The 21,835-nt window shown below is 35.3% G+C and overlaps 2 protein-coding genes across 6 annotated transcripts; both read right to left on the reverse strand.

Annotated features, from left to right (window-relative positions):
* Positions 1 to 418: 418 nt before the first annotated feature.
* On the reverse strand, positions 419 to 11,294 carry LOC110020686 (probable arabinosyltransferase ARAD1). 3 transcript variants are annotated; one of them, XM_020718873.1, is made up of 4 exons: positions 10,560 to 11,294; positions 10,106 to 10,371; positions 8,587 to 9,103; positions 419 to 810 (listed from the first exon to the last, which is right to left on the reverse strand). In XM_020718873.1, exons 1-4 carry the CDS (start codon positions 11,170 to 11,172, stop codon positions 803 to 805), a joined length of 1,404 nt encoding a protein of 467 aa, XP_020574532.1. In that variant the 5' UTR covers positions 11,173 to 11,294; the 3' UTR covers positions 419 to 802. The 3 variants fall into 3 exon arrangements, with proteins under 3 accessions (XP_020574532.1, XP_020574533.1, XP_020574531.1); XM_020718874.1 differs by lacking the exon at positions 419 to 810 and adding an exon at positions 3,560 to 3,582; XM_020718872.1 differs by lacking the exon at positions 419 to 810 and having other exon boundaries at positions 8,375 to 9,103.
* Positions 11,295 to 13,022: 1,728 nt separating this feature from the next.
* Positions 13,023 to 21,579, reverse strand: LOC110020786 (CASP-like protein 2B2). 3 transcript variants are annotated; one of them, XM_020719010.1, is made up of 4 exons: positions 21,143 to 21,579; positions 20,885 to 21,017; positions 16,893 to 17,149; positions 13,023 to 13,203 (listed from the first exon to the last, which is right to left on the reverse strand). In XM_020719010.1, coding segments are annotated over exons 1-4 (600 nt in total). In that variant the 5' UTR covers positions 21,352 to 21,579; the 3' UTR covers positions 13,023 to 13,202. The 3 variants fall into 3 exon arrangements, with proteins under 3 accessions (XP_020574669.1, XP_020574670.1, XP_020574668.1); XM_020719011.1 differs by lacking the exon at positions 13,023 to 13,203 and adding an exon at positions 14,564 to 14,579; XM_020719009.1 differs by lacking the exon at positions 13,023 to 13,203 and having other exon boundaries at positions 16,631 to 17,149; positions 21,143 to 21,578.
* Positions 21,580 to 21,835: the final 256 nt, after the last annotated feature.

The following is a 21,835-nucleotide window of genomic DNA, read 5'->3' on the forward strand; positions in this document are numbered from 1 at the left end:
GCCGTAGCCGGCCACCTGCCACAGCCGCCACCATTCGATGCCTGCCTTTGCCGCCCACTCATTACCTTTTGTCACCGCTGCACTCCGTCCACTGCCTGTTGACCGTCGCTCGTCACCGCCACCCACCTATTGCCTCCCACCCACCACCCGTACAAGTAATGATTCATCCTGGTTGAAGGAAGTGGCGTATGCAATGATCGGCGGAGCTTAATAATAGAGTGTCACGTGGACTTAATCATTTTATAAAAAAATAACTCTTTTAAAAAGAATAAATAATACTCGATAAAACTTATTTTATATTTTATACTTTTAAGAACATATAAATCATAACAATACAAAACACGTCTTCTAAAAACAGAAGATAAAAAATAAAACAGATTAAAAAAAATTAAAAACCAAAAACAGAAAGTGATCCCGAGCAGACCCTTAGTTATTTTTTTACAAAGTATCTAAGGTTTGAGTGGCATGTACGTAAATGTGATAGTTTAGGTGTTATATGTGTAAATATGATAATTGTGTGGTGTGTAAGCAGATACCCCTTATAAGTATTGTATATATAACTAAAACTACATAAATTATTGCAAAATTTCACCAGTTAGATTTCAGGAGCCCTTTGAGAACGTTGCGCATCTCTTCCAAGTTATGAGCCGAAGGTAGCTGGAATCCCCATTCGTGTAGGTGCTTTGCTATCTCCTTGAGAACTTAACAATTGGCTGCTATGTAGTTAACATGAAAGCCAAGGCAGTGATGGAGCCTCCTTAGAGGGGCTGGGAAGATTTGCGCACAATCTGGTTGAAAGTTTTCAGGTTGCTGCACATGTTGCAGGCGCATGATGAGCAGTTGTTAGAAGAAGTAATTGATTAAAAAGCTACGGTGGTTATTGCAGTATATTTTTTTTTCATTTTGGAAAAGTTAGACCGTAGATTTCTAGTAGTCACCACACTTAGGGCTCGTTTGAGAGAGTTTTGCATTTGGGAAAATTTAGTTTAAAAGCATCATCGTAAAAACTGTGGTGCAGCACCGCATCTCCACCGCCACCGCAATCGCACCGCCGCCCCAAATGCACCCTTAATAGAAAGTCACGGACATAGAATCCCTTGAAAGCCTCCGCATTCGCGAAGGTAGGCCACCTAGACAACGGTAAATCGAGGATCCACACATGGTTGAGAATAGTGATCTTTTTGCCCTCCACCAATTTCCATCTCCAGTAAGTGCAGACCTCTCGCTCCATCCAGACAACATGATAATCAATCCAGACAAATCAAAATAACAAGTGTTATGATCCTCTCACCCTCTCTACTTAGACAAAGATCACCAGTAAAAAAACATAAATAAGCTTGCAGCAAGAAAAGACGGCAAAAAATTACAGCATCAATGAATCAATTGGCTTATTGCTTCATAATCATATTTGATATTTACTTTTCCATGAAATTGCAAGTTACACCTCACCAAAATCAAATAAGAAAATATTAGGCTGCAAACAGTAACAATTAATAAGTTCTCCAGAACTTCTTAGAAATCAAAATAAAATTGTGGAGGACCAACCAAGTAGCTACTGAATGAAAAATATTTGGCTAGAAAGCATTGAACCGGTAACAAGACCACATTATATCCGCTAATTCATATCCAAGAACAAAAGAGAAGTCATTTAAAAGCGTGCCATCGTAACCACATCGCCTCTTAAGCTCAAGAAATTGGAGAAAGATACCATTGGCTGGAAAGCATTCAAATGGTAACAAGGCACAAGCAACTGTTGGGGCCACTTCAAAATCTATTCCCCTTCAAAAGTTAGAGATCATTTTCTGTCCAATCATCACATTTCTTGCACTAAATATGGTAGCAAAAAAGAGGACATGGGGTAAAATACTAAACAAGAACAAATAGAAATATCAAACTATTACGAATATGATTGCATGCAAAACTAGTATCTGTGACGTTTTCTTGGAGATATTGCATCTGTCCCTAGGATGTAATGCCGATGCTCACGAACTGACTTATCTATCAAATGGTGTTGACGATCATAATTCTCGGAATGCTATGCCTTTGAATCTGAAATTATACAAGTTTGTGTCATGAATTGTGATTGCTTAAGAGGAATTGGGGGAGACATCCAAAAATGCCCAGTATATGGTGATCTAATTGGGATAGTGGCTCCACTTATCCAATATAGGGGTGTGGTTTGGTAATTTATTGGTGTAAATGGAGCATGTCATTGCAACAGAAGCCAAGGCGTACTATTAGATTCATGTGTGCCATGCAATCACATGAAGTGCACACAGTTGATAAATTTGGATCAGCACGAACAGATGGTGCAACACTAACATCTGCTAGCAGATAATATGTGTCTAATGTGTGGATTCTCCGCAATATTGTCTGCGCCACAATGATCACCTGTACATACATACCTCTATGAAACTCTCTACATAACCCGTCATATGCAATCAGTAAAATGAGTTGTCATCATATCTCCCAATTATGGGTTGAAAAAACTTCATATTGATACCCGGTCAGCAGTGAACCCATCCAAAAATCGAGAGCCAAAAACTCCAAATAGTCTTTAAGGATCAGGTTGGATCAACCTGAATTCTATAAATAGATCCTGACATTACATATGAGATTGCTTCCATAAATTGATTTAATGAACAATATGACTCTTCTCAGCTTTTAAAAATTACTTTAATAGCCTTCGTTCAATCATCTCATGCTTTAATGTATAATTCTTTTAAGTTAAATTTAAATTCAATAAGACTAATGTTCTCTTTCGACTTCATATTCCTTTGTTGTCAGACAAAAGAAAGAGTGAATAGTGAAATGAATTTGGACGTACATTGTCTGTGCCTGTTCACCATATTAGGCTAGTGCAACTATGTTGGCCAATTATAGTATAAATCTTCCAAACATCCCCTAAACGTTTCTTGCTAAAATCATGCAAACGCCACTGACATAGTTTAGAGGGGTGAGCATATTGTAAATATATTACCTTTAGTCGACTCTTGTTTGAGTCAACAACCTTAAACTCGACATTATTATAAATTGATCACCCACCAATTGCACGTCGAAGTTCATTTTTATTGCAAAAGAGCATATCTTCTAGCAGATCAGATGGAATAAAGCCTTCTTGGACAGATGTCATGTGTTCACTAGGACCGTCAAAGTTAATATTCTCATCCCACTATTGTGTTGTTTGGCAGTATAGTATGTAATCGTTGCTACTAATTATTTCATTTGCTATATTGAGATTACGAAATACATGCTATGTATAAGTTCATGCACATATATTTGTGCATTAACTTACTCACCATCGGTATCATTGTTATCATCACTTGAGTCGCTACCCATTATCTCTTATCTCTCAATAATTGAAGGCAATTGTACATTTTTGTAGAGAGCTATTAACCCTTCAGGAATCATAAGTAAAAATATTTCAAGTGAAATAACTTTATGTTAATAAAATATTTGAAATTACTTTAATAAATTTATTAAAATATATACACACTAATACTTACAGATTCTTATCGATGTTGTCTGAAATTTGATTGATAAAATTTGTGAGATTATGTGTTCAACATTATAGTCATCTATCTGAAACAAAATAATCACTACATAAGGTATTATAACTTTACTTGGCTTCTATCAAAATAACTACGGTCACTTCATCATCATCGACATTAATTACAACAAATGCTTCGTGGAGTGGGAAACGACATGCCATATTCAGAGTATACTATAACAAATCATATCTCAACATTTGAAGTAATTTATTTTTCAACAAATAAGTCAATTTTTAGCTCCAACATACATTGACGCAAGATCATCAAATACCAATTAATTCTCAATCATAGCATAATATCAACAGAACATAAGTTTCACTCATTTTTCCGGTGTACTTCTGCGAAAATTAAAGAAAATGATAATCAAATTCAGTGATAATTTGATGCACTCCAAGTACGCATAAAAAAATAGAAGCATACAGCTATTAGATATGTAAATACATACGAATTATGGGATGTACATATTAAAAAGTTCAATCTCACCAGTGATAATTTCAACTAAGATATTCTAACATTTTAAAAAGTACACTCTCACCACTGAAATTCCAAATCAAAGCAACCATAAAAAAGAAACATTTGTAGACAAAAACATCACTGTCATCATAAAAAGATGATTTACCAGCTACTTGCACACAAAAACAGAAGTAGAAGAGAAAAAAAACAATAAGCTTAATTTAGTAATTTTTTAAACAAAACCATAATTTGAAACCCAATTAAACTATGTTGTTTAAATGTAAAGAATTTACCGGCTAAGAGTCATATCGACGTGATAACAACCTTAGGGCAAATCCAATAGCCATCAACATGAGAACAACAGATGAGCAACTAATATATATATATCAGGGCAATCAAAATTATATTGATATTAAAACCACTTCTTGTATTTGTTTCATCATTGCCTTCCTCGTCGACCTACCCCAATTCACTACTAAGTAGGGGTGTAAACGAGCCGAACACGAGCGAGCCAAGGCTTTGCCACGGGCGAGCCAAGGCTTTGCTCTTGTTCGGCTCGTTTATATTTCGAGCTCAAAAAGTGTGTTCTTGTTCAGCTTGTTTGCTTAGCAAGCCGAACACGAGCCGTTCACGAACAAAGAGTCGTTTTGACAACCCTAGCCACGTAGCCATAAGATGTTAAGAATTGGAGCAATATTTAAAACATCATTTGAATCTAATTGAATAATTTCTATTCTATTTTCTTAATACTTTTAATTGATTATAAATCTTTGTAGCCATGTAGTCAATTAATTTTTTTAAAAATACTACTAATCAATTTTATATATATCTATATACATATAATTGATTATTAATATTTCAAACCAAAATAAGCCGAACAGGAACAAATTGTTCGTGTCCGGCTCGTTAACTTAGCGAACGAGCCGAACACGAGTTGTTCGCGAACAACAAGCCGTTTTGACAGCCCTACTACTAAGCATATTGATTATAAGATTCAAAAAATACCCACATTTGTTAGTGATAAAAAAAATATATTAGTTTTCTTCTGACATTTATTTCGGGCCTTGATAATTCTGTCCCCGGGTGATGACACATTATTGCTAAATAGAGTCGAGCAACTTCTCGAACAACCGATATATGCTACTATCTTCTTTAATATCTATTTTAGGCTAAAACCCAACCTTGTTAAATCGCTCAAAAAATAAGATTTAATCACATAAGTACTAATACACCTAAAAGCAAATTTAAAAGATCGGAGCACAACAACCCATTAAAAAGATTATCAACATGTCGGCAACGGTTTCAGATTATTGAGATGCATACATGCTGATAAAAAAATCTAAAATATGATTTAGCAAGAAAAGGACATGCATGCATAGATATATAGGTAGCTTATGATATATTGATGATTTAGCAAGAAAAGGACATGCATGCATAGATATATAGTAGCTTATGATATATTGCCATCAAATCAAGAACATTATTAACAGTTTATTGCGTTTTGTGAAAAATAATAACTTATAAAAAAAATTCATTATAGGAAACAGGAGCACCTTACCGTCGCTGGCCTTATGAAAAGAACTAAAAAAAAGGAAAGAATCCATTTTTATAAATGGACAGCTAGAGTCTAGTGCTAGCCAGATTTTGCTAATTTTTCTCAGTATACATCAAACTGAAATAACAATCTAACACATGCTGTTTAATCAATAACAACAAGCACTTGTACATAAATAAGAAACATCAGATATGCCCTCCTGTTAGTGTACCCGCAATCCCACTCGCATCTTAATTGGCGTTTTGTACCCAAAAAGAAGATAGCAATATATTATTCTTAAAAAACCTAGCACCATCAGGATTTAATTAATCTTGCTCAAATCCTGCTAAATCCAGGATTTATTTAAAATCCCTCTTAAATCCAACAATAACGCAGCCAATGGACTTGGAAATGAAATGTCGGGGTGTGAGAATGTCCATGGTCAAAGGAAGAGAAATCCAGGCTTGGAGAGGAGGGAAGAGGAGAAACACATTTAACATATAGTTGTAGATGGCAACCTTTGTCGCTTGGTGAGGGCGCCACTATGCCTTCATCGGTTCGCCGCCGGTGGATGGAGAGGCTGAAGAAAGGCATTTCGATAGATGCGAAAGGGGTTGTCGATCATGTGGGAAGGGAAATGAAATAACGTAGGAAGGGATGCACGATTTAGTCCTAAATCTAGTCAGCTTAAGTTGTCAATTACTTGGCGACTCATACTTCCAGGCAAATGAGATGCCGCCGATGTGGCGACTTTGCCGATTTAAAATTTTTTTTATTCGATCTCAAAAAGAAATTTAGAATGCTATTTTAAAAATTTAGCTCAATATAATTAGATTGGGACGGCGAGTAGATTGAAGCAATGAAGAGTTCAATACCTCTCCTCATCTTTCACTCCATCTCTCCGGCTAGCTCTTCTCATCCCCTCTCCAGAACCAAACCTTATTCTCTTTCTTTCTCCTCTTCTCTCGATAACCATAGCACCCAAATCCACACTCAGCTCAATATCTATGTTGTTGATCTCCGCAGATCCTTCAGCTATGGCCTTCTTGATCAATATTGGTCCCTCTCCACCCCAGACTCCCGTATTAACACCGATCCTAAAGCAGAACTTCGCTTTGCCACTGCGGCCTCGGGCCTCCCTGGCCCACTGTCATATCCGGAGAACCCGCTAATCAAGCAGTACAACGCAGAGTACTGGCTGCAAGGTGATCTCAAGTGAGTTTCATCGGTGGTTGAGCGAGTGTACGAATGGAGAAGTGCTAACGTAATATTCGTGCCTTTCTTCTTTAATTTTCATGCTTATTTGCCATGGTTTGACATGACCTCCTACAATCATGTGAAATTGGGAATATAGACATACATAATGAAAGGAATATCAGAGGTTTAATTGATTCTTACCACAAAGTCAACACCCAAGAGGTCAACACATGCTTAACATGTTTGTGTGCATTTTATATATTACAAAATCACATTACGAGGGGAGGGTGTGGGCTAACATCACATCCAACATGACAAAATGGAGAAAAATTATTCATGTAGCCGATCTCACTTAATGGGACAAAAGCTTGTTATTGTTGTTTTTGTTGTACCCTAAATATTTATTGAACTTATAATGTAACATATTCTCCAAGAAAATGGTAAAATATAAATACACTCAATTATTCTTATTAAATCAAAATCAACTTGGAACATATTGAGTCAAGTGTTAAGTGAGAGTGTTGAATGTAGCTAAGTGGTAAGCACAAAGGGAACTATTCTTTCACCTTTTACTAAAGAATATTTGTGTGGGCCATAGGTGCAGTATATTTAGTTTTTTGAAAGAATATTTTATTAACTCAATTAATTATACTTATGAGTAAAGTGCCAAAAATAGTTCCGACTATTTATAAGGGACAGTTTTAATCGCAGAGTTTATAGAAGTGACAAAATAGTCTTCGATTAGTTTCAAATTGAACTATAATAGTCCTCTATAAAGACTATTTTAGCCCCAATTTAAAAAGTATGGAGACTATTTCGGCACTTCAATGAACTCTGAGAATAAAACGGCCCCATGTAAATAGTTGGGCACCATTTTGGTACTTTACTCACTTCTCCTTTATAGGTCAATAGTATGCTCCATAAAGCAAATGATTGCTTTGAATTTTGGAAACTGGAAGGTCTTTTGTTTAGTGATTTAGAAACTATATTGTTTGAAGGAATGGGAGAGACAATAATTCATGATAGTTGTTATATATATATATTATAACACCTAAATTTCAATTTTCAAATACATGCCTCCACAACAATGTATGACAAGGTATTTTTCACATTTTAGAAGTACAAATGATGATATTTTTTATGTGATATAAAAATTTTGGGTGGCATGTATGTAGAAATTAAGGTATAAGTGCAAGATATGTAAACAAATAGGAATTTGAGTGGAATGCATTAAAATGCTCAAAGAAAATGTTGCAAAAACCTCTAGATGGTAAATCTATAAGGCATAACAGCTCATTTCCACCATAGAAAAATTTAGTATTTTAGTTAAATGTGCCTACTTATGCAAATGCCAATTTATAAGATACAATACCCTGTTTCACGTGAAAAAAAAAGGCATTTACAGCCATACTACACAATTATTATGTATTTAGATATCTAACACCTGAACGTTCAAATTTACATGCAAACCACTCAAATATTTAACATCACATCAAAAATACAGCCATCACTTCCTTTTTATATGTGAAAAACACATTTGCTGCATAGGTTTATGACAAACTTTAGGTGTTAGAAATGTAAATATATAGGAATTGAGTGGTATGTATGTAAATCTTCCAAGAAAAAAAAAAGAAAAAAAAAACAAGGCAAGTGTTCAGCCATTGAGCAGCATCGAAAAACAAGAGGGAGAGAAAATATTAGCTCAAGAAAAATTAGAGGCCTACGCTTATAAAAATAAATAATATGTGATTACACAGAATAAAAATAATTAAAATACAATCCACACTATAAGATCTACAAACAAAACAAGTTAAAATCACATACAATAACATCGAAGAGGAGTAGAAGTACCTCCAGGTTTCCTCTTTTCACGCACAATTGCCTCTTTAATCAAAGGCAACTTCTGCTGCACCTTCCTCCATATATTGTTAACAGCACCATCCAAGGCAACAGGTCCAACGCCACCGGGACTACCATTATCATACTCAAACATGTGTTGAACACTCATCATTTTTCTTCGAAAACCATTCTTTTGATCTTCAGAAAAGCTCCTTAAATAAGAGACGAGCCAACCAGGCTGCACGGCATCATTTACTGAGACGAAAACTGCAAATTCGGAATAATCAACCATTCCTTCAAAGGGGAGCTCGATGTAGTCGCTGACGATGACGGGTATGCAAAGGCTTAATACAGCATCGAAAAGGCGACATGAGGTCGGTGTGTCGCCAGCGGGATGTAAACAAAAGTCGGAGCTTCGCATTCCTTTAATGGACTGTTCGCGGCCAGTGGCATTTGGAAAACCTTCCTCCATTACTACATCATGCTCGTTGAGGAGAACATCCCATAGTTTCTCTCGAATCAATCCACCCTGAGGACGGAAGAATAGAGTTGAGGAGAATTGAGGTGGTGTTTAACTCATAGGATTGTACTTATAACAACGCCATACATTAAAGAAAAGGGGCATACATACATACCACACAATTCTTATGTATTTACATAACCAACACCTCAACTTAAATTTTTACATTCATAACACTTAAAGTTTTTAACATTACATCAAAAATACCATTTTGTTAACCTTTTAATAGTTAAATGCGCATTTGTATGCACAAGTTTATGGCAACGAGGTGCTATAAATGTAAATAAGAAGTTTAAGAGTAATATAAGTAAATCCATAAGAATTGTGTGGCAGGTATGTAAATGTTTCTAAGGAAAAGTTAGAAAAATAATTTCAAAGATGCATGCATTACATTGGGCAATATTAATTACATATGGTAGCAAGCAAAAGTAGAGTGAAAAGGAGTTTTTTCTCATCAAGTACACCTAAATAAATAGGATAAAGATAATGAATAAATGATGATGATTCTTGACTTTAGAAAATGTATTGTCATTTATATACACATTCATTTATGTGATAGATATAACTTACTTATTTCAGGGAGACATGTTACTTTCAACAACTAAAGTAAGCATATTTCAATACCATCTCACAATTATATAAATGATGACAGATACAGCGATGCAATGATTTCATATTCTAATTTTTTTTTTAAGAATGGGCTAGGGTGTGAGCTCCCCAACGCAATATATGGGCTCAACCCTCGCTAGGTCTGGGGGCGACCCAATGTGCAAATAATTCGAGTACCACCTGGCTTAAGGCGGCACTGCGCCACCGGGGGATTTGAACCCGGGACCTTATGGGACTTAGAACCTTCAGAGAGGCTGCTCCACCAACAGGACAAGGAATGCACGCTACATACTCTAATTTAAAGGTGACCAATACGTTCAATCTAAAGTAATCCTTCATTTATAAAGTACTTGAAAAATCGATATGATAACATACTGTGTTATACAAAAAAAATATACCAACCCGGTGCCTGTGTTTGGCTCCTTTGAAATATAGAAGTATGGTACGAGGCCGATCTTCTAGTAACTGCAATCTGGGGAGGAGATGGGTATAAGGCACAATTACATCTTTGATCAATGAAACTTGTGTGTGCTGAATCATATGCGAAGTGTTACCCTGCGATTCCTTGGCAGATTCCTTGGCATCGAGCTTGTACCAGCCACCAAAATCAACCACTAGAAGCATAGCTGGAGCAATCTCTGCTCTAACATGCCACATTGCAACCGGGTCTGTCAAATAATGCTTCAAGTTTTAACATAATCTGGCAATCCAAAGGCTAATCCATAAGCTGATAGATAAATAAAGAGCTAACAAGGAGAACTCAATCAGATCAAATAAAGAAAGCTATCAGGTCTATGAAATTTCTTAATAAAGAGAAAAATACAAATTAATTGAGCAAGAAAAAACATACAAATACCTGTAAGAACAAACACATGATCCCGTCCGCCCGATCTCTTCCACGCATCGGACCTCTTAATTCGATCGACAACATCCCTCTGCCTGCTATAATCCCCATTCCCCTCCTTTTTCAGAAATCCCCCCTTTCTCCCCCACCCCAGCTCCATCTCCGCGCTCAGAGTTGCGAAGAAAGGCACGAATACTACATCTGCATTTCTCCAATCATACACCCGCTCGACCACCGATGAAACCGCCCTCAATCTCACCGGCGTTTCGAGATCGCCGAGTAGCCAGTACTCCGCGTTGTACTGCTTGATCAGCGGGTTCTCCGGATACGGCAGTAGGCCACGGCGGCCAGAGGCCGCAATGGCCGACCGGAGTTCTGCGTCAGGATCGGAGTTGATCCGGGAGTCTGGGGCGGAGAGGGACCAGTATTGATCGAGAAGGCCATAATTGAAGGATCTGGGAAGGTCGGCGACATAGATTTTGAGGCGAGGGTGGATATGGAAGCTAGGGTTATCGAGAGAAGAGGAAAAAGAAAGAGAGCAGGGTTTGCTTCTGGAGAGGAGGATGAGAAGAGTGAGGAGAAAGATGGAGGAGAGAAAGATGAGGAGAGGGATTGGACTCTTCATCGCTTCTTTCTACCTGGATTTGACCTAAATGCTGCCTCCATGGATTCTAGAAGGAGCCGTGAGGAAGGAGAAAGATGGGAGAGGGGGTAGGGACGTGGGACAGGGTTTCAGGCAGGAGTGGGAATGGTAGACGGGATTGTTGTTTTAAATTAAGTTAACTTTATCAATTTAATTTATTAGTAATTAATTTTTAATAAATATATTATCAAATTAATTTTGATTAAATAAATTTATATGTAATTATTTAATAATTATTTGATAAAAAATACATTTTAAAATTTAAAATATAATAGTAAATCAATTTAAAGTAGATTCTTAATTAATATAATTAATGATTGATTCATGTGTCAATAATTATTTAATAAGTAATTAGTTTAATTATTTTTTTAATAATAATAATTTTTTTAATAATAATTATTTAATAAAAAACTCCACATTAACCCATAGATACTTTCAAATATCACCATGATGTTACGTAGCTTGGTATGCATAATGGACAATTACTAAAGTAGGCGTTGAGTGGGTTTGAGGTTTGAGGTTTTGTCCCTAGTAACCATCGGATGAATATTTGCAGGAGTTGGAACAATATGTTGAAGATGGGTAGGTATGTCGATTTGGGCATTTGGGATTGTGGAGTTGGGAAAGAGATTTGGCATGTGAGGTGTAGCTAGGGACGTTTGGTTGGTTTTTGGTTGGATAGTCGATGTAGGTAAAAGAAGGTGGGTATTGTCATGGGGTGGAGGAGGAGGTTTGGGTTGAGTGATTATTGTGTCATAGGGAAATGTATTTTCATAAAACAGTGCTGCGGGAGATTATGATTTTGGAGGTACAAGGGTTAAAGCAGTTAAAACCTTTATGACTTGGACAATATCCAATAAATATGACTGGTGTCGACCCTGGAACAAGTTTGTGGTGGGTTGTTGTTTTCATCCAAGGGTAGCATAAGCATCTGAATACCCTAAGTGCGAATAAGGGTCTGTTGGGGATAATTTTTTGCCTGTGTTGCTTTTCCGACCGTTAATATAATTCTTTCTGAGGAACTGCTTTCTTGCACCTTTTCAGAAATTTATGTGGCTAAAAGCTATTTTTTTCAACCTGAGTTATTAACATGTGGTGGCTGCAAAAATTTGCAACTTGATATTTTGGAAATAAAATAAATTTTTAATAGCAACCACAGCTTTTTGAGAAGCAGTTTCTTCTGCATCAGCTTCACAGCTTCTCGTTCAAACAAATGCAACTGCCCCAAACAAACTCTAAGTTGGTGGGGTTTTATGGATTAGTTCGTATGGTGTCAACCATTTAGAATTTTTACATGACATACGGTTTATGAGATAGTGAGCAAAGATTCAAGCCAAAATGTAAGTGGAGGAGAAGCATCATGTACGAAAGTGCATTTGGTTTCAATCAAATAGCGATGTTTGTATTCTGCAACACCGTTTTGTTAAGGAGTATAGGGGTACGAGAATTGATGCATTATGCTATGTTGGGTGAAGGCTTGTTTGAGTGTGGAGTTATTGTATTCTCCACAACCATCATATCAAACAACTGAATGGCAGTGTTAAATTGGTTTTTAATGAGGTTTGGAAACCCAATGCAAATTTGGGGAAGCTCGAATTTACATTTCATAGGATAAAGCTAACAAAATTTAAAATGATCATCAATAAAAACTGCATAATACCAAAAACTTTGATGTGATAAAATTAGGGATGAACCCCATACATTGGAGTGTATGAGCTATAAAGGTAAATACATGTGTAAAGAACAAGAAGGAAAAGACTATATATGACTCTTGCTACACTTAAAACTATTACATAGTGTTATAGGAAAGGTAATGCCAAGTAATGGTTGAAGCTTCGATATATGGTGGAGATTATATGTATGTGGATGTTCGAGCCTTTTATGCCAAAATATGGAGGTTTGTGAGGAGGTAGCCAATGCTTGATGAGGGACTGAAGTGGTTGATTGCATTGGAGATGGAGTGTTGGAGTATAGTCCTTTGGAACTATGTCCATGAAGTAATATGTGGTGAGTCTGCGGATCAAAGATTAAAAAATCAGCATGATAAAAAAATAATTGATATAATATTGTCATCAACTAATTTATAAACTAATAACATATTGTGAGATAAGGATGGTACATGTTAGATGGAGGGGAGGCGAAGTGAGCGAGTTAGAGTAGGAAGAAAATCATCTCCTGTGTGTTTGACCACAAGTGGTTGCCCATTCTTAATTAGGACTTGTTCGGAACCGTCAACAGGAGTGGCAACTTGGAGATGAGATAGATCGGGTATGGGTGGGCATGGGGTGGGTTGTGACCCTTGAATCTAGAACCAATGAGAATTTCACTTGCAGAGCTTTGTTGGTAAGCACATATTCTAAGTTGGAGCGATGCAAATAGTGGGTGTGACCATACTTTTTGCAAATTTGGCACACAATAGGAGACCTAGATGAGATTTGATCAAGCTTGTATTGATTGGATGGGGGTTGGGTGTTGCAGCCCCTTCCTCAGGATGAATTTTCTTGCCGTCCACTGTACATGTTCAATGTCAGCTGTGGATTGATAGTAGACTAGAGTTTCTTTTGTCTTTGGTTTGGTTTATCTTTTCACTACAAAGTAGATCATAGAAGTCGTCCAACTCAATTGATTGTAGTTGAGTGTGTATGGTTGTTTTGAAGGGTTGATAGTTAACCGAAAGTCCATTCAATATGTAAAGGATGATACCCTCATTGTCTAAGTTGAATCAGTCAGCAGAAATTTTATCCACCAAAGTTTTGATCGTGGATAAGCATTGAGTCATAGATTGGGTATTCATTGATAGATTTTGTGGTTTGTTTTTCAACTAAATTAGACATGCTCGATTGGTCGGAGGCTTTTGGCTAAGATGGTCCATATTTCGATCGTGATGGGTAAATGGAGGACATATGGTAGAATTGCTGGCGACATTATTGAGCAGAAAGTTACAATTAGATTTTGATCTATAAGGATCCAACTCATGTATTGGGAATTAAGTGATGGAATGGCTTCGATGGGATTAAGATCTTTCGGTGGATAGGTATGGTGCCATATAAGAATCCAATCAATCCATTTGCGGTGAAGGTTTTGAGGATTTGAGTTTTCCAAAAAAGATTGTTATCCGCTAAGAGATGATTTTGGGTGACATGATGTAAATTATTTAGGAGAAATTTTAATGTCTGTGGGTAGTGGTTGGTAAGGAGTCCAAGAATGGATTATCATGAGTTTCAAATTGAGGAGTTGTAATCATTGTGGTTGTTTGGAGTTTTTGTTTTTTCAGTGGAACAATAAAAATTTACCAACGAGAGGGTTTATTTGTGTGGAGAGCACTGGCCAGGTCTAACTTTGAACTGAACCTTAATCGGAGCTTGTCGATTTTGCTGAAGAAGACGCCTCTGTTAATGGAGAAGAAGAGGATCAGAGTTGATCGAAGTCAAGAAGAAGAGATGTCAGAAAAATCCTTAAGCAAAGCTCTTATACCATTAGGTAATGTAACTTCAATACAACAATTCACTCCCTTCATCTCATTACTTAAGACTGGGTTAATAGGAACACATTTTTACATAACTACCCTTAAATGGTGGAGAACGCCATAAGATAAAGCTAGTACATGAGAGAATTATATCTTTTAATTACTTCTACCCTGTTAGTATTAAAATCACATCAAAAGATACATGTAAACATGCTTTTTATTTCAAGTTAATATTTATTAACTTTCTAAGTTAGTTAATAAATTGAGTAATTATAAATAATCATAAGAATTAAAGTACTCACTATTCTTACAAATTTTTCTAAGATGAATAGGATTATATTGCAACAATATTATTAAATCATATTCAATACACCAATTCTAAAAAAATAATATTATGAAATCATATTGGGTTTGTTTGAGGGTAGCTGTAGTTTATTAAAAAACTAGCGATAAACTGCTGAAAAATAATGTTTTTTAAAAAACTGTTGCGGCTATTACAATTTTTTTTTTTTTTAGAAAAAGTCAGACTGCAGCTAGAAAACTACCCAGCACATAGCTAGGAACGATATTAAAACGCGGATTTCAGCTTCTTGAAAATGAAATTCTTTTGAAAAAAATTGTCAAAATACAATTTAACCAGACAGATCTGGTTGTGTTTTCAAAACGCACCGCATCAAATATGCTGCCCCAAACGGAAATTAAGAGTCAATTCTTACATGAATTAAATATAAGCATCATTTTATTTGTTAGCATCCACCTGATTTAAATAGAAAAATTTCGATACATTCCACACATTTCTAAAGTATTTACATACCCGACACTTAAAATGTTATATTTACAGTTATAACAATTTGGTGTAAAGACAAGCATGAAAAATATATTGCACTTTTAAAAAAATTAATAATTGTGATATTTTTTATGTAATATCGAAGATTTGAGTGGCATGCACACGAATATTAGTTTAGTTATACATGCATAGAGGTAATAACTAGGCATGGTTGATGCCTTCAATTTGATTATTTTATTAAATTTCCTTTATAACAAATCAAACACAAAATAAAACATGATACATTAGCAAACACAAATTACAAAACAAAGAAAGATAGATGAAGGGTCTGTTTCGGGCAACTGTAGTTTATTGAATAATCTGTTGATAAACTGATTAAAAATAATCTGCTGACAAGCTAGGAGCAGTGACTATTACAAATTTTTATTTTTTTGAAAAATTTAAACCGTTGACAATAAGCTCCCACCACACCTAAATAGGTGCATTATTAAAACGCTGTTTTCTGCATTTTGAAAACGTATAAATTGTCAAAACGCAGTTTACCTAAACAGACCATGTGCGTTTTCAAAACACCACCGCACCAAATAAGCTGCCCCAAACGTACCCTAACAAACACAACACTCAATTCTTATGTTCTTACATAAACACTTAAAACTTCAACTTTTATATATTTGCCACCTTGCCTATGCATGAAAATGTGTATTTTAGTTTTCAAAAAAATAAAAATAGTGATGATCTTCATGTGATATGAAAATTTTAAGTGACATAAATGTAGAAGTAAAGTTCAAGTGCTAGATATGTAAATACATAAAAAGTTTGGTGGCATGTATGCAAATGCCCCTAAAAAAAAAAGGCCATTTACAGAGCACACAATTCTTATATATTTAGCCTAATTTAAAGCCGAAATACACATTGTTATGCATAAATTTAAATCACCAAAGCATTATATATGCAAATATAAAAGTCTAGATATGTAAATACATAAGAATTGGGCGGTATGCATGTAAATGCCCCTTAAAAAAAATGCCATTTACACACAGCACAGAATTCTTATGTATTTAGCCTAAAATTTCATATATATACGCATAGCACTATTATCACTTTTTCAAGCCGAAATACAGATTATCATGCATAGATTTAAATCACCAAAGTGTCATATATGTAAATATAAAAGTATAAGCGTCAGCTGGATATGTAAATACATAAGAAATGAGCGGTATGTATGTAAATGCCCCTAAAAAAAGCTATAACAAAGCTCAGCACATCCACACCAAACCACCATACGATTATATAGATACAAACAGAGTGAGTTCGGTTAACATATCTTAATCCTAAATCCATTATAAAACCGCACTATAATTACAGCAGCCCAAAAACTATAATTAATTTAAAAAAAAAAACATAAAAATACTATAAATAAGTTAATTGCACAGAAAATTGCAATCTTACCAGCTTCCATTGCTGGTCTGTCTTAGTTGCTTCTTAGAACCATAAAGCCTGAAGAGATTGAAGGCAGAGAAGCAGGAAAGGATTATGAGAACTAAGCTCGCTATGAAAGCGCAAAGTAACCCTTCCCCTCCCTGCGTGCAATACTTTCTGTAGAAATTGCAGATCTTCATCCATTGGAGCTCTGGTTGGCCATACTGGCCAAGCACTGCAGATTGCAAAGCTGCTGCTGCTGCTGATAATGTTACATAAGCCATCACCTGCATTGGATTTTAATCATTGTGGATGCAAGGGTAAGAACATGAATATGAAATGTTATTATTATTATTATTATTTTTCGATCTGTGTTCCGGAGCGAACTTGCTTGAAAATTTTCCATACGGAGTCCAGACTCAACTCTGCGTGTGGACTTCAATTAATATGCCGCCACGTGGAGGTTATTGTCTAGTTATTAAAGTGAAACCGTGGAGGTTATTGGGGGTTATTGCGGGAATTAATGCAGGAGATTATTGAAATGGAACCGCAAAGGCTATTAGGGGGTTATTGGAGTGGAACCATAGAGGTTATCGGAGAGTTATTGAGAGGTTATTGAGACGTTATTGAAGTTAATGCCCTAATAACCCCTCAATAACCCCCCAATAACCCTTCTAAATAACATATGCGGTTCTCCTTCAATAACCTACATGGTTCTACTTTAATTTTTTTTAAGTGGGCCCGATATAACGCATGACGGCATATTACTGGAATCCGCACGTACAGCTGCATACGTACTCCGTACGGAAAAATTTGGTTGACCGGAGAAATCAAAGTTAGGCGATGAGATTGAAAAAGAATATAAAAGAGAAATGAAAAAAACCAATGAAGAGAACATCCATTCAAAATTTTATAGATGTTCGCTCAATTTCCTGAATTTGCAACTATTTTGTTATGACTTTAATCCTCATCTACACCATAGGAGCAAAAACAATGAAATGAAAAATTAAATTTTTAAGTGCCATTAGTTAAAATGTCTTCTTCATGAAGCATAAAGCTTACTTTGGTAAACCAGCAGAACAAAGCAAAGAGTTCAGTGTTGTGCCAGTTACTTTCAACACAACATTAATTCATTGGGAAATTAACATACATACCAAACAATCTTATGTATTTACATATCAAAAACCTAAAGTTTGATATCTACATTTATAACATTTTGATGTTATAAACCTACACAAGAAAAAAAAAGTATATCGTTTTTATAAAGTTAGTAATAGTAATATTTTTGATGCGGTGCAAAAATTTGAGTGGTCTGCATGTAAATATCAAAGTTTAGGTGTTAGAAATGTAAATATATAAAAATTGTGTGGTATATATGTAAATGCCCATGACTAATAATTAAAGAGGTGGTAGGTAGGTTCACATTTATAGCTGAGACAGTCCCACATACATTTAAGGTTTTAAATAAATCCACCCAACCATACAAACATGCAATTGGATCAAATCAATCCGTATACAGCCGTTACATTGGCCTTTGTGGCCTTCAGGAATATTTGCCCCAAAGAACATGCAAAAATTTTACTAATTTTCTGAAGCACACTTCCTATTCTTCCACCTAAAAGAGGAACAAATATTACATTAACTCTAATCACAATGCGCCCCGTGTACGGTTCGGTCTCACTAAATAAAAAAAACTAAATAGTTTAATGCATGACAGTATACCGTATGAATGACACATTGTGATTGCATGTAAAATTTTTTTCCTAAAAAAGACAGAAGAGCCCATTTATCTTTGGGAAATTTAAATACATGTCACACAATTCTTATGTATTTAAAGGTCTAACAACTAATATTTGATATTTACATTTATGACGTTTTGGTGTCATAGATTTATGCATTAAAATGATGTACTTTATATTTAAAAAGTAATTAAAAGCGGTGTTTTTTATGTGACAATGAAATTTTGAGTGTTATGTATTAAAAATTAAATAATACTTAATAAATTATGTCAGTACTAATTAAGGGTTTGTTTGGGGCAGCTACAACTTTTTGAAAAAACAGTTGTGAAGCTGCTGCTAAAGAAGAAATTGTTATTCAAAAAGTTGCGAGGACTATTACAATTTTTTTTTTGAAAAAATTTGACCACAACTTTTTAGCAGCTACCGCAGGTAGTGAGTTATGATGAGAAAACACATCTTTTAGCTTCAGCATTTTGAGAATGCAGACAAAAAACAGTTTTACTAAGCAGAAAAAACTGCAGTACGACACCACACTACCGCCGCACCACCGTCCCAAACACACCCTGTCTTATAAATCCATATGGCTAGTAATAATTAAATTTGTTTAAATAATTGGCATCAAACATATAATTAATTGAGCTCAATTAAAACTAAATATAGTTAAATCTCAATGAAAACACTAAAAAATAAGCTCGAACAAGACTCAAAACATTAATCATAATCAAACTCAACTCCAAGCCATATAAAAGGTGGCCAAACATATGCTCCCTTCCACAATAATTTATTGGAAGTACAATAACTATGATGCATCTTGAACTATATCTAATTTGGTGGGTGATCATGAATAAAATGATTCAAAACTTCAAATGTATATTATTCGCATTGTTGTTGGATTGATATTGCTAAAACAATCTTAATTGTTAGGATTTTATATTGCTCATGGCTAGGGGTGCAATTAATTCAAGCTGACTCCTAAGCCAGGTTAGAGTTGACTTAATAAATGACTCGTGAGCTAAACTTAATGAGCTAATAAACCACGACCGCTGGCACGAACTCAATCCATTAGATTGTGAATGGGCTTCTTTAAAAATTGTTAGGAGTAAATAAACATAAAATATAACAGAATACAAAAACATAAATACAAATTTATTTAAAATTTTTAAAACTTCTTTGTCAACCTTGCTTCTCTCAACTTATTATATTTTATTATAATAATTGTTTGATTTAAAACCATCCTTTTCTCTTTAGTATTAAAGGAGCTAACTTGTGAGTTGTCTCGAATGTGTGTAGTTGAGCTCCATCTTCAGCTCGAGCTCAATTAATTAGTCGAACGCAAGTTAGGCATGGTTAGAGCTCAAAGTGCCTCATGAGAGTGATAATTTAATGAATTTATACTATTTCCATTTTGAGAAATTTATACTATCCTCATTAGTACAACCTCGTATCAATTACAACTAAAAAATCCAAATTTATTCTTCAAATGAGTCGCAATCAAGCACTATGAGAGAAAGCTAATCCTCCAATCAAATCTTTATGAGAATTTCCTGAATCTCACAATAAATAACTTCAATTTTCATTCAAATCTCAAGAAATGAACCTAATTATATCCACCATTTTGGTGTCCAATTGTTGATTTAAATACATAATTGCATGCCTATTAACTAATATAGAGATACTTCAAGATTTAAACAGTGAACAACTGGAAAATCAACAAGAAATTAGCATGCAAGAAAGCAAGTAACAACAATCCAACAACAATAAACATTAAGGGGTATTTACATACAAATCACACAATTCTATGTATTTACACATCTAACACAAATACTTCAATTATTTACAACTATACCAAAAAAAATGTTTCATATCATATCAAAAATACCACTATCTTAACTTTTTAAAAAGCGAAACACATCTTTCATGCATAAAAATTGAAGCATAAAAATTGAAGTTTGTGTTAGATATGTAAATACATATGAATTGAGTGGTATAAATCTCCTAAATAATAATATAAAGAACATTTTTTTACATACATACCTCACAGTTCCTATGTATTTACATATCACATAAACTTTACTTTCTTTACATTTATACTGCCCAAATCATTTATATCACATAAAAAATGCCACCATATTCACTTTTAAAACGTGATATGCAACATTCCATGCATATGTAAGATGACATAGGTAAAAATTGAATAAGTTTAGGTGTTAGACATGTAAATACATAAGAAGTAAAGGGTATGTATGCTAATCTTCCTCTTTTTTTTAATTGATTTCTCCTTACCTGATCGCAGGCAAAAATAACCCACGCCAATCCCTTGCTGTAAACGACACTCCCCTTCATCATTCTCACCACGCAGCAAATCCCCTGCAACAAACTATACCCAGCGGCCGCCCCATTCGCCACCACCAAAAACCTGTAAAAACCCTAAAAAGTATAACAACAGTAACCAAAGGTGCGCTGTCGCGATTCGATTATCTCCAAAAACCCTAAAACCCCGACAAATTTGAGATTAATCTGCACAGCATACAATGGACTTACACTAAAACCTTCATATCGGTAAACCTCGCCTTCTTTTCCAACGAGAAGAATCTCTTCACCTGGCTATCACTCCCCACCAGAGCTGCTGCTGCAACTCCCAGCCCCGACACAGCTAGCCGAAGCACTAACTCTCCGACTCTTAGCTTCCGCTCCAATGCCATTGTTTCCCCTTTTGCAGAGTTGTAAATTTGTACTTCACCGGATGTCATTTAGGAGATGAGCAGGGAAGTCCCGCGCGTGCACGTACATGAGAGCTGGATGGTGCATTTAAGAAGCAGCTAGGGTTGTTAATGGAGATGGAGGAGAAGAAGGTGGTGCCCTAATTAATAGCAGGAGGTGCGGAATTTATTTGCGGGCATCGATTGTTCCAGAGCATTAATGCCATAAAGGAATGGAAATTCTGTTGTCTGTGTAAAAAGTCGGAAAAAATTGCCCATATATCTAAAAAAAAATGAAAATTATACCGAGCAACCCAAACATTGTTATTTATAATTTTTTTTATAATAATGTGGAATAGGGGTCAAGCTACTATGACGCTAATTCTACCCAGGTGTGAAGGTAGACGATCAAACACGTCCAAAGATCCCTGAACAGTAATTTGTGAATTGTGTCATCCACGAGGATATCAGTATCCCTAAGGTCAAAGAAATGAAACTCTATCATATAATGATCATGTGAAGCTCCAAAAGATGA

The sequence above is a fragment of the Phalaenopsis equestris genome, unplaced genomic scaffold (assembly GCF_001263595.1).
Source record: "Phalaenopsis equestris unplaced genomic scaffold, ASM126359v1 Scaffold000107, whole genome shotgun sequence".
NCBI lineage: Eukaryota > Viridiplantae > Streptophyta > Magnoliopsida > Asparagales > Orchidaceae > Phalaenopsis > Phalaenopsis equestris.

Excerpts from the sequence above, each read along its gene's own strand:
- LOC110020686 (XM_020718872.1), bottom strand. The coding sequence starts at position 11,172 with ATGAAGAGTCCAATCCCTCTCCTCATCTTTCTCTCCTCCATCTTTCTC. Across the intron at positions 10,372-10,559 it reads TCATGTGTTTGTTCTTACAG|ACCCGGTTGCAATGTGGCAT; the intron begins GTATTTGTATGT and ends ATTATTTGACAG. Across the intron at positions 9,104-10,105 it reads GAGCCAAACACAGGCACCGG|GGTGGATTGATTCGAGAGAA; the intron begins GTTGGTATATTT and ends TTCCGTCCTCAG.
- LOC110020786 (XM_020719009.1), bottom strand. The coding sequence starts at position 21,351 with ATGACATCCGGTGAAGTACAAATTTACAACTCTGCAAAAGGGGAAACA. Across the intron at positions 21,018-21,142 it reads ACCGATATGAAGGTTTTAGT|GTTTTTGGTGGTGGCGAATG; the intron begins GTAAGTCCATTG and ends GGGTTTTTACAG. Across the intron at positions 17,150-20,884 it reads TTATTTTTGCCTGCGATCAG|GTGATGGCTTATGTAACATT; the intron begins GTAAGGAGAAAT and ends AATCCAATGCAG.